Below are 13,605 nucleotides of genomic sequence, written 5' to 3'. Positions count from 1 at the left end.
TCGCGGATCTTTTTATCCGTGCTTCTTTTTGATTGTTGTTATCACGGAATATACAAGATAATAAGATACAAGGTAACAAGGTATAATTTTGTTCTATGTTAAATGTTAATACACAACAACTAAAATACAACTAAAATATTTACCATATTACTCTATGGGTAAAAGTATCAGAATACAAATTTCATAATTCCATATTATTTATATATTAAGGTCTATGCATAATTTATAAGGGTAGGTCCGTCGTCTGTAATTCCTGTGCATATGTGACGTCACTATCGTATATTTTATAACCTCAAACAAATATTATGGTACAAATGTACAATAATGTAAACTTTAAATTTTCCGCTTAGTAATTGTAATTTGGAACTCGTAAGTTAGATACTACGATTTTGAGATTTCTCAATAGAATATTTGAAGCTTACTGAAGAGTGAAGACTCATTTGTTGTCAAATATGGCTACCGAAAGATACAGCTTTTCGTTGACCACATTCAGGTAAAATTAATTTTAATACTACGGTTTCACAATTCTGTTTAATATTTCTATATTATCAAAATTTTACTGTATATTCAATGTTAATGCAAATAGTTAATGTTCTACAGTTTTAGTGTAATTTTGTTTGTGTTGCTTTTACAGTCCTTCGGGTAAACTTGTTCAGATTGAATATGCGTTAGCAGCAGTGTCGGCTGGTGCAGCATCAGTCGGGATTAAAGGTTTGTACTTATAGATTTATTATTTATACTGTGCCTGTGGTGATTTAATTAATTGGATGCTAATTAATAACTACCTTTTGTAAATAGAATTTGAAGATTTTAGATTAAAAAATAGGTTTTATAATTTCTTAGAAACCCCAATAACTACATTTTAAATTAGCATTTATGTAGCATTTAATTAGCATTTATTTACTACCTATATTGATTAATTTATTAATATTAACTGATAAATACAATTTCCATGATCTCCTTGAACATATTATTTTAATGTATTAAATAATTACCATTATAACAAAATATATACCTACACAAATTTTACCATGCCCCAAAACTAAAACAAGTAGTTTCTCAGTTATTAAAATATGAAATAAACCGTTTTACAAAAATATAAATGGATGTAGTATCGGATCTAGTAATTATCAGACCATTTTTAAAAATTATTAATATCAAGTAAAGTTTTTAAATCAACATAGCCCCATATCTTTTAAAGTCTAAACACATTATCATAAACCTATTATTCTAAGTACATAAAGTCAAATAACTCAAAAACTACTCATACCAATTTTGACTCTGATAGGTCAACAAAATGTTGTATCTCCTCAGGATACTCCTTTAATAGGTAATACAAAAAATTTCAAATATTTTTAAATATGGTCTACAAATATTTATAAATTCCAAAAATCTGATTTTGAATAATTGCATTATAAAAAAAAAGGGGAGGGGGGAGTTTGCTTTGCAAATCACCCTGTATTAAACTACTGTATTGGTTTTTTTTTTATATTTTGAGTTATTTATACATTTATGTGTAGAGATCTAAAGGTTCTGTTATTAAATTATCACAGTTTTCTTTTACTGTTTATATTGTTTGTTAATAAATTAAAATTAATGCTAAATTTGTTATGTTATTAGCTTCAAATGGTGTTGTAGTTGCTACAGAAAACAAGCGTAAATCTCTTTTATACGAAACAACAGTTGAAAAAGTGCAAAAAATTACACCCAACATTGGAATGGTTTACAGTGGTAAATATGAATATGATATAAATCTAAACTAGAAATTTAATTGATCATAATTTTAAAATTAAAATTCCAGTAAAAACACGTTTTTTTTTACATAACTGATATTATATTTTTAATTTCAATAAATTATTTTGATAGTTTTAAATACAAATATTATATTATAAGTAAAATATATTTATTTTTATCAGTTATTTGAGTACAGTAAAACCTCATTAATCAATGGATTAATAACTACCATAAATGTAGAATACCTATATTATTTATTTATTAAATTTTTTAGCTAGGATGCTTTTTTTATGTTCTAAAAATAATAAAAAAAATCACCAACTTTTAAATCTTATTGATAAGTATTTAGAAATAAAATATTTGTATTACTTGAGATTTTTAATTATTGGTTTTGGTATCTGAAGGTATGGGACCAGATTATAGACTTCTTGTTAGAAAAGCAAGAAAAGAAGCAGCACAGTACCAATTGAAATTCGAAGAAGAAATACCTACAGCTTTACTGGTACAAGAAGTTGCTAGTGTTATGCAAGAATATACACAATCTGGGTAATTATTATAAATTATTTATTCTATGACATATATTCTATTAAAAAAAAGATAATCAACCATCTCCTGGAATTAAATACTAGTCCCCTATAAAAATCACAATTCTTAAGTCTTGCTGAAATTTTTTTGTTAGTTTGTGTCTGTGCTTAATATACAAATATTCAGAATGTTATTGTTCTTACAATATACTGTATAGTGTATGTTGATGTACCTTTAATTTAAACTAGATTTTTATCATCTCAAGTGAATTTTTCAATTTGAAATGTTTTTAACAGACAAAATTGAAATTACTTGTTAGTTTTGTGTGAAAGTAATGTTTATTTCACAAGAATCCTATTATTATAATTTATAAATATGTTATGTAAACATTACAAATGGGATATCCACAAATTATAACCCTTGGATTGTGGCTGTGTTGTATTTGGATTATCACTAATCCATGATTAATAATAACATGTAAAGAAAATTTTATTTTATGAAAAGATGAAAAGAAAATACTATTCAAAATTTGAAATTAAGGATTACAGGGTATTATAGTCTAAAATGTAATTAATTGGTTTTTCAGGGGTGTAAGACCTTTTGGTGTATCATTGTTGGTGTGCGGCTGGGATAAAACTGGCCCCAAACTTTATCAGTGTGATCCATCTGGCGCATTTTTTGCATGGAAGGCCACAGCATTGGGAAAAAATTACGTTAACAGTAAACAGTTTTTAGAAAAAAGGTAAATTAAAAACATACTTCTTAAAATATATTTATATTATTAATTGTTATGCTTATTTTAATTATTAATTAGATGTTATTTTTATAGAGAGTATATTTATATTTATGCAAATATTTTTTTGGATTCACTTACCTAAATAGACTATAAAATCATTAATTGCAGTTTTCTTATTATGTATTAATTGACAACTGTCTATAGTATATTTATAGCTGCGGGTCTCAAACTGTGCACTGAGGTGTTCTTTGCCCAATCCAATGGCATTACAGTCCAAAATAAAATATATAATAATTTTGTATAACAGACTATATTTTATTTGAATATCAAAATTTGTCTCCAGACATTTTTTCAATTTATTTTTAACATTTAACAAATTTAACTCCGCGACGTCAATTTTGTCAACTTTGGTTGGTATATTTACCGAAAAGTATTTTTTTACGAACAAGTTTTGTTATCACGATTATCAATAAGAACCATCATTAATTTTTTATTGATCATAATATTCACAGTAGCAATGTGACTGTATTTGGTCCATTGGCTAAAAAAATTGTAAAACTGCTGATTTATAGTATATTTAATCAAATTAAATTATTAATCTTTAATCCATAATATTAGGTTATTATTAGTTATTACTTATATCCATTTTTAAACTGTGTCTTAGGTATAAAGAAGACTTGGAGTTGGAAGATGCTATTCATACAGCGATTTTAGCATTAAAAGAAGGGTTTGAAGGACAAATGACTGCAGACAATATTGAGGTTGGCGTTTGTCGTAAGAATAGACACGATGAAATCATTTTTGAAAAGCTTGACCAACAACAAGTGGCTGATTATTTAGCTAATATACCAAACTAAGTTTATGATAAATGTATTTGTAAATGAGTATCAACTAAATATTTAATGTGTTGGAGTTAACAGCTCTTGAATAATATGAGAAAATATTGTCATCTCATTAAATTTTATAAATAAGTTTATTAATGAAACATAACTAATTTTTCAAAGTAAAGGCATACGGTATTTTGTAAGTACTGTTTTCAATTTATTTCCTTTCATGTATTGGTTTTTCAACATAATTCTTTTTAGTTTTACATTTTTTCTTTAAATAATATTATGCTACCAACTAATAAAAATTAATTTTTCAAAATTGTTATATAAAGTTTATATTACATTTAAAATTTCATTTTATTATTGACACATTTTTGAAGTAATAAAATATAAATATTAAATTGGTAGGTTCAATTAAAAAGTTCATAAGAACATCAGTATTAAATACTATTAATAAACATAATTTCATGTAATTTGTTTATGTTAACAATATTACATGGTGAAAATAAATAACTAAATAATATTAATTTTTTTGGCACTATTGATGGTAGTGAGGGTACTTAGTGTAGTACAGTGGTGCTTCCCTAAAATTAAATATTACTACTTATTGTCTTCATAATTGTAGATTCTATAATCATTCAGCTGTGATTGTATTGATTTTATAATGATTTGTGTTTTTTCTTGTGTGTTGTTATTTAAGGAAATTAATTAACTAATTAGCCATTAATAAAATAGTAAAATTTAGCTAAAGTTTTCATTAGCAACACAGAACTTTGAAACTGGTCAACATTTGTTCTTTAGAGTCTTGTACTCTTGTTAGAATCACTAGAAAGGAGAAGTGCAGTGAAGAGTTTCAGATCCTTATCTTTAATAGTTAATTTACTGTGGATAAGAACTATGTACCAAAGAAGAAAATCTGTTGAAAATTTTTATGGTGCTAAAAAGTACGATTTGTCTTCCTCAAGAATAGTACAACTAAACTCTAAAGTATTAAAAAATGGTTACAATTTTAAAAATAGACTACTAAAATATTGTATTCTTGTATGAAATGTGTTCTGGTTCAAAAAATTTCCCATTTCGGACTCTACCTAAAGAATAATATGATTTAATCCTATTGCGTAATTTATGTTATAAAATATATACATAATATAATTAATAACTAAAAAATCAAGAAAGTGTAGAGGACCCCAATTTATTAATTGTTTTTAATAAGCATTTGAAGTTATAATGACAAAATTCGTCAAAATCACAAACATTTTAAAATTATTTTGTATTTAAAAATGTATTAAATATTCAATTCTAATACAAGGTTCCTTGTATTGAAATAAGTCTCAAATATTTTATACTGATAAATCTAAATAATATATAAGTAATAAACTTTATATTTTTTTCATAGCCATTTGAAGTTGGAAATGTTCAATTTTAAACGAAATTCAATAATTGAACAAAGTAACGGTTTTGTTGCATTTCAAAAATATGGGGATTGAATATGAATATTCTAGGTTTGACGTTTCAAAATATTTATATAGTTTAATTTTGCATTTTTGCGTGTAGCAATGTAGCATGCATCATGCATAAGAATTATGAGAATAATAAAAAAAATGATTAAAAACAGCGTTATCAGAATAGATAAAATTTAACAGATTTTGATGTTATCATTATCAGACATTATTATTGTTGCACACTAATTAATTGCTCTTGGTATTGTTATTTAAATGTTATTTCTTAATAATAATTGGTCCAGGGTCATGGATATTTGATTTTAGACATCTACGCCGCCGAATCGACACGACTCGCCACTCACCAGCGACCAGCCCCAGGTAAAATGGGCAAGTCGTCCAAAGATAAGCGTGACATATACTACCGGCTGGCCAAGGAACAGGGCTGGCGGGCTCGGAGCGCGTTCAAGCTGATCCAAATCAATAGCCAGTTCAAGGTGCTGGATGGCGTCAAGCGGGTGGTGGACCTGTGCGCGGCCCCAGGAAGCTGGAGCCAGGTGCTGAGCAAGGCGCTGTACTCGGACAGCGACGACAAGGATGACGTGAAGATCGTCGCGGTCGACCTGCAGTCGATGGCCCCGCTTCCCGGTGTCGTGCAGCTGAAGGGTGACATCACCAAGGAGAGCACCGCCAACGAGATACTCGCTCAGTTTGATGGTGGCCGGTTGGTGGACCTGGTCGTGTTTGATGGCGCGCCAGACGTCACTGGGCTGCATGATCTAGACGAGTATGTGCAGGCGCAGCTGCTGCTGGCTGCCTTGAACATTACCACTTACCTGCTCAAGACCGGTGGCACGTTCATCGGAAAGATATTCCGCGGCAAGGACTCGTCCCTGCTCATCTCCCAGCTTGAAATATTCTTCGGTGATGTAGTTGTCGCCAAGCCTTGCAGCTCGCGCAACTCCAGCATCGAGTCATTTGTCGTATGCCGAGATTTCCGGCTGCCCGACGGCTACACGCCCACTATGGCCAACCCTCTGATGACCAACGACTCGCAGTCCTGGGACGAGATGGATGTACATAGGGTTATCACGCCGTTCGTGGCTTGTGGCAGTTTAAGCGGTTTTGACGCTGACAAGACCTACCCTTTAGAAATTGACGGCCTACAATACACGCAGAGAAATCCTGTACAGGGGCCAATTGCACCACCGTATGAGAAATCAAAGCCATTGATAACTACAAAAGGCATGAGTATTGTCCAAACACCTATTGACCAAGTTGTCACCTCTACTGAACAACCATTGGACTGATTTTTATGTCACCATAAAATTATATTCTCTATATTAAATCAACTTTTTTGATTTGTAATGTATCTAATAATACATTTGTACCTATGATATTATTTTTGTATTCATTTCTACAACCTGTAATTAAAACATACAAGTAAATTATAGTGGTTTAAAACATTTTAAAATTAAACACGGTAACCCTATAATTGTGATTTACAAAAGTAAACTGATTGCTTATAGTTTGTAACTAAGTATGCATAACTTATAATCATAAGAAGACATTTGTCAACTGGTATACATATTTTAATAAAAGTGCAATATGCAGCATGCTACTAGACATTTTTCCTCTGCAAGTAAAATTGAGTAATCATAGTTATGTTTTTGGGTTTAGTGCAATGGAAAAATATCTAGTAATATGCAACATTCTGTTGTAAATTTAATGAATTAAGAATTATAGATTCTATTGTTATACTTAAGAGTGGTCTCTGATGAGAACATTTTGAAACAATTCACCTTGGTTAGGTCTTTGGTAAAAAAACAAAGCATTATTTGTATAATTATTATTATTTAGTAATTTTTTATTTGCGTTTCTATGGTGATAAACGAAGTGTTACACAAAATTTCCTGGTGAAAAAAAGTTCTATCCAACCCAAAAACCTCTATTTTATAATCACTTAAATATTCTTACTCAATACTTTTATATTATATTAACTTTTTTATCCCTAGTATTAATAATTTATTAATTCTTCAATATTTTCAGTATTATTCTAAATAAAAATCTAAAAATAACTGAAAATATTATTTTTACAATTTATTATTGTTATACTGGTATCATAATATGCTCAGTCGCATTAACATACTCACTACCTACTCTGTACTCACATCCAGTTCACAATGTTTTCATAAGAGTCATGATTATCAGATTTTTTTATTAAGTATCTGTTTGGCTGATAGTGTTTTTTTTAATTATGAATTGTATGATACTATTCTGAAAAACCATCCAAATGTTGTGGTCTCCATAATCTTCATAACATGCATTCTTTCCATACTTAACCATTTAAACTGAATCATTTACGTGTATTCTGCATTATAAAGCTTATATTATTTAATAATAAATACATTACTGATCAGAGGCATAGATAGGAATTTTCATTGAGGGGGGATATATATTCATAATCTTAAGTATAATAAGTCACAAGGTAGTGCCCCCCGGCACTAATACTATGTATAAAGAAATGGGCAAGTGGGTAATGATCTGTTTTACAATAAGTGTCTAGATTTGGAATTAAAAAATGTATTGGTATTTGTAGAAAAAAAAACTAATAATATGAAAATTTCTATTAATATACATGTATCAAAATGAGTAGAAATATTTTGAAAAATTTGAATTTTCATGCATAGAAAATAATAAAATAAATACATTAGGTGAATACTTATTAAGAGGACGCCACACCTGCATGTGTTGTCTCCGTCTTACAAACGCATAACATTATACCAAATGTACGCTCAGAAATTCACGTTTAATGCCGGTAGCTTAAAAATTAGAGTGAATCGACCTATTATAAAACTTGATGGTAAGAAGATTATTTGTGTTTTTGAGCATTTTTAATTTACGTTTATTATACACGCATAACTCACTAAAAAATGAATTACCATCGTAAAAAAACTTTCATTAATACACAGGTAATGTTCTGTCCATCAAGTTTCATAATAAATCGATTCACTCTAATTTTTAAGCTAATGGCATAAAACGTGAATTTCAGAGCGTAAATTTGGTATGTTACGAGTTTGTAAGACGGAGACAACACATGTGGGTCCTCTTAAGTTGAGGAAAACCTTCATAAAAGTATATGTATGGAGTGTGGCGTCATATGGCTGCTTTAGTGTTCAATTATATAATGTGTCCGTTCTTAAAATTAATTCAACAGTTACCTATAAATAGCCACACTAATATCATATTGTGGCCTGTGGGTCACTATTTTTATTTTTGTTTGTTTTTTGTTTTTCACGGTTACATCTGCAGTTTTATTGCCTATACTGTATAGTACATTTTTGTAAAACAAAAACATAATATTAATGTCGAATATTTTTCATTAGTTGATTACCCTGGACAAAATAAATGTCGTTTATTAGTTATTACTCATTAGTATTACTTACACACATAATACAATCGGTAAAAATATTTATTATAATAATTCAATAACAAATTATGGTCATGATTCACAAACAACATAGTGGTTGTCAAAAAATAATTTTATTTCTCTCGATATTTTAAAGCGTTACACCTCTCCTCGTCTTTAATGTAAGTTACGTAAAGTAAAATTAGGTAATTATAAAAATCATTGTAAGGGGGAAAACTTAAAATGGACGGTCAATTTTTTTGCTATACACGTGTGGCATAGTTACATTTTTTCCCGATGCCTACAATTTTTTTTATTTGTGGAATCAATAATTAAAATACTTGGAAAGTTTTTATAAGTCGCCAACAACAGATTATTTAATTTTATATTTTTGTAACGAATGATAAAATTAATGTAAATAATATATTAAAATGTTTTCCAGGATCAATCCTCCCGAACGGCAAAAGGATGATGACGACGATACAATAATATTCTGTTATGTGCGGAAGGGAGCTAGATTTCTTTTTAAGATATCTGGCGAGTCAAATCCGCAGCTGATGATGACGACAAGACAACAATAATATTATTCCGGTAATATATTATACAATAGTCCGCGTATATTCATAATATAATAATATCATTATAGTGCCGCGGTGTGCTGTGCAGACCGAGCCACTATACTATTTACAAAATTCTATGCAGAGATCTTCAATCATTCGAAAAAATTTAATATCGCAACCCGACCATCAAGCGCAACTGCTAGTCCGCTATTTCCCCGCGGCGGCGTGTCATTATATTTAAAAAAAAGCTCTAAACGCGAGTTTAGTTTGTTTTTTTTTTGTCGCTACCATTCTTTTTCGAATGATTTATTATTTGTCCGAAAGACCTGACAGCGTATATACCAACCGACTACGTTTGTGGCATATAATGTATATAATATATATATATGTACATTGACACATTGTGCACACACGCGCCGCCGACTTCTGTATATTATACCATTATATTATATACACACCAAACGTAAATACAACAAATTACGTTTCATTGTCGCGACTAGGTAGGTACCTATATATTAGTATATATTAGGTACCTACTAAATATAAAAATGACAATTTTTTTTAAATATTGTTTATTTAGATTACCGAGAATATGAGAAATTTAGGTCAGCTACACTCCAGATTTCTATTAATTTTTCCAATTAGAACGATTTATTCCTGTACAACATATTTTAACACATTTTTAAATCACGACTTAAATACACGTAGGTAGGACAGGTTATATTAAAAAAAAAATACAAATCGGGCTTTTAGCCACATTTCAAGACATTGTCTACTTTCTAACAATAAAAAAAAATTATTTAAATCGGTCTTTTGAAAACTAATATTGGTACCTATAGTAACAACACGCGTGTTATTATTTTTCATGTGGAATTTAGTCGCTTTCTGTTAATAATAAAATTATCACCCTGGTAATATTATATACTAAATTTATTTCATATAAACTATAGAGGCTCTGCCCCGCACTTGCTTCTCTAATCAACCTCCATCCAGTTGTGGATTCACCCCGTGATCCAAGGTTTTTCGAGATGTGAAGAGGGTCTTCGCACATCTTGAAATTTAATAACTAAAGTAGGTAAGTACATAAAATATTTGAAAATACAAGAGGTGGTAGACAAAATTTTCAAAATTTTTTTTAAACAATAATATAGTTTTATTTTATTACCATAGCAATTACATTTTGTGAAAGATACAAATATACAATATACAACACTTTTTATTATAATATCTTAATATATATTTATTTCCGTGTGTAAGTATTCATACTCCTCCTAAACGGCTGCACCGATTTCGATGAATGTTTTTGTGTGTGATTGAGTGGGTCCTTGAATGGTTTAGATTCACAATTGGACCCGGTATGCCCAACCCGGGGAGGTCCTTAAACAGGGATTTTGAAATGAACGACGGAAATTGCAGTTGTTTTTAAATGATTGCTATTGGTTATAGGGGAAATAATTAGTAGAAATTAGTATTTATTTATTATTGGTGGCCATTGGTTATTCTTGCAGATTAGGTACAAGTATGCATCAAATCGAATTTTCGCACATTGCCTTCCAAGGTAGCTGAGTTGCACATCTTACTGTAGCGAGTAACCATATGTGCGCACCCAAAAGTAGTTAAACAATCACAATTTGTTTAAGAGTCGTCATTTTTTACGGACAACAAAGTGCGTGGGATCAGCTAGTATAATATAATATAAGATTATAGATTTTTGAGTGAAACTACTCTTGACTTTGCATACGGGAATTGGGAACAAAATTGAAAATTCAAATAAATAAAAAAAAAAATAATTAGGTATGTTATTTATATATACATTATATATAGGTACATTTTACATACTAAGTATTAATAATAATATGTTCTAAAAGCGTCTTCGATCCACAAATATTTGAATGTCGCAATTTATTCATTTATTCTACGGTAAAATTACGTATTTTTATGGATAGTTTCAATTTATTTTTAGAATTACTATAGAATAGCTAGGTGGAGGATAAGGTAGTCCAGGGATGGCCTTGCAGTGATGTGCTCACATATTATTATATTATATACGTCCTGCCGTAGTTACGTTTACATAGGTTTTCGGTGAAGAGAAGACGAGTGTGTAATGTTATAGAGGTGCCTAAGTATAACATAGTTGTATTTATCCTGGTGACATAGTTTCTAAAGCTTTGTCAACTCTAATAAGTTCGGAAAACTCTCGTTTACGAAGAAAACACGCGCGGACGCATGCACGCACGCGCATATATTTATTATCGTTTTCTATATATTATATTTATTATAAAATGGTGGCGTTCACATTATAATACGTTGTCATGGCACTTGTTTTTTATAAATGAGCATATTATGTGTTTGTCATGAGTATCATTACTAATACTATTATCTACAGTTTCCGTAATTTTACGATTTACACTGCGGCACACTAATATGCGCGTATTGCAAGGAGGATGTGTCCTATAAAAATTGATAGAAATATCGCATTATCCACATTTATGTGCATGTATATTATATTATGATTTATATAATGATGTACTTACATATAATATTATTTATACATCAATAGTTTGATATTTTAACCGTTCTAATGCGCTCACGACCCATTTTTATGCTTAAATAATAAAACAGTAGGTACAGCATTTATTCAAATTATTAGGTATATATTTTATTTATACATACCTTTTTTTTTTGAAGTAAATACTTCATAGATGAAAGCGGGTCGTCACTAAGCATTAAACGTAAATTAAATTATTATTATTGTTTTTATTTATAGTAGATATAGTATTATGCATATTATATACGTTCATTATTATATATTTATGTAAAATATTTTAATTTCAATCAACGTTAAATATTCATTGTATTCACTTCTGTCATGTGTAAATGTGTAATGTGTACTGACGTCTGACCCAAATATGTGTTTTTATATTTTCGTTTTTGAACTGACGACGCCCCGGGATACAAAAGCATCGTATTGCTTCCGCAAAATATATAATATATACCTACTGAAATAGTATATTTAAAAATATTAAGATATTTCATGGATTCTAAGGTAATGTTTGTGGCTACACAACATGTAGTTTTTCATATGAGATAATTTTCAAAAAACCCACCTGCTTAAAAATGTACAGTCACAGATATGTTCACATTTGTAAAACAAAAAAAACACCATGCAGGACAGTTCTTAAATCTACGATTTTCAAATTAATATAATGATCTTTTATTACGAATTTAAAAAACCAGAATTTGAACAAATGCACGATTTAACCAGTAGGATGAGCATAGGTATCGTTAAAAAATCACTCTGATAATAATCAAAAGGCGATCATACCGGTAGCATATTAATATTATCATTGGCACGAATTTACGAGACACTATAATAATGAAACGTTTACGCATAGCTACACAATTTCGTACTCTGAGGCGTAAAATCATATTCTTGCATTTTCTATACAGTTGCATAGAATTGAAATGTCTCATTAGAATATTCGTGTACCTAAATCATTAAGCTCTAAATATGCTAAGCATACCCATTACATGTACACACGTCTCGTAAATGGCCTGATTCCAACGTTATTTTTAATTTAATTGGAAACGGTGCTTATTGTATGTACTGTGTATGCCGTACGTATTTCTGCAGCTATATAATGTGTTTTTTTGAGCAGATTGGTTTAACTGTTCTCCTGCCATTTAATTCTAGACGTAATAAATTATTTAATATTCCATTCCACGCACCGGCGGCGATTTCATTTATAATCTTATACGCACTGCCTTATTCTTATTAATAGTGCAACCTAAAACAGTACACTTGCTTGCAATAACATAATTTACATTTTCTCTCCTTTTTTTTTAATATCCCAAAAACTAAAATGTAGTTATTTTAATTAACTTTATTAAATCCCACTTTAGAAGCAATACTATGCCGAATAAAGCATATTTCGGAAAGCATATTTAATAATATTTCGATTGCACGACCCTGGATTTCATTCGGGAATTTTTTACTGCATAAAGGATTAATATTTCATTTTTTTTTTTGAAAACTATTTTTATACGCATGTTTTTTTTTTTGGTTTTCACCCCAATTTTTTAGTTAAAATTTAAATTACATTATTTTTTTGAAATTGATTAATTACCTATAGAGTTTTTTCCTAGTTTAAAAATTGATTTATTTAGACTATTCACTCTAGTTAACTTAAGTTTCGATTGATGCATGATGTATTTATCATATTTTTAATCGTTCACCTACAATTTTACATAGTTCCACGTGATTTCGTATGATTTTTTTTTTAAACCTAGGTGTGGTGTCTTAACTGTTAAGTACAAAATCACACGGAACTTGGTAAAATTGTAAAAATTTTTTTTAAAAAATACGATAAGTATA

General features: G+C 29.4%; 2 protein-coding genes across 2 annotated transcripts; both read left to right on the top strand.

Annotated features, from left to right (window-relative positions):
- The first annotated feature begins 309 nt into the window (after positions 1 to 309).
- Positions 310 to 4,022, top strand: LOC132941298 (proteasome subunit alpha type-2). Its single transcript, XM_061009291.1, has 6 exons — positions 310 to 493; positions 635 to 711; positions 1,621 to 1,731; positions 2,139 to 2,280; positions 2,846 to 3,001; positions 3,660 to 4,022. Exons 1-6 carry the CDS (start codon positions 453 to 455, stop codon positions 3,850 to 3,852), a joined length of 720 nt encoding a protein of 239 aa, XP_060865274.1. The 5' UTR covers positions 310 to 452; the 3' UTR covers positions 3,853 to 4,022.
- A 1,454-nt stretch (positions 4,023 to 5,476) lies between these two features.
- LOC132941297 (tRNA (cytidine(32)/guanosine(34)-2'-O)-methyltransferase-like) lies at positions 5,477 to 6,712 on the top strand. The gene has a single exon (XM_061009290.1). It carries the CDS (start codon positions 5,648 to 5,650, stop codon positions 6,569 to 6,571), a length of 924 nt encoding a protein of 307 aa, XP_060865273.1. The 5' UTR covers positions 5,477 to 5,647; the 3' UTR covers positions 6,572 to 6,712.
- Positions 6,713 to 13,605: the final 6,893 nt, after the last annotated feature.

Source organism: Metopolophium dirhodum, chromosome 3 (assembly GCF_019925205.1).
Source record: "Metopolophium dirhodum isolate CAU chromosome 3, ASM1992520v1, whole genome shotgun sequence".
In the NCBI taxonomy this organism is placed as follows: Eukaryota; Metazoa; Arthropoda; class Insecta; order Hemiptera; family Aphididae; genus Metopolophium; species Metopolophium dirhodum.
Note: the sequence above shows the minus strand (reverse complement) of the source record. Positions and strands in the feature narration are given on the sequence as shown.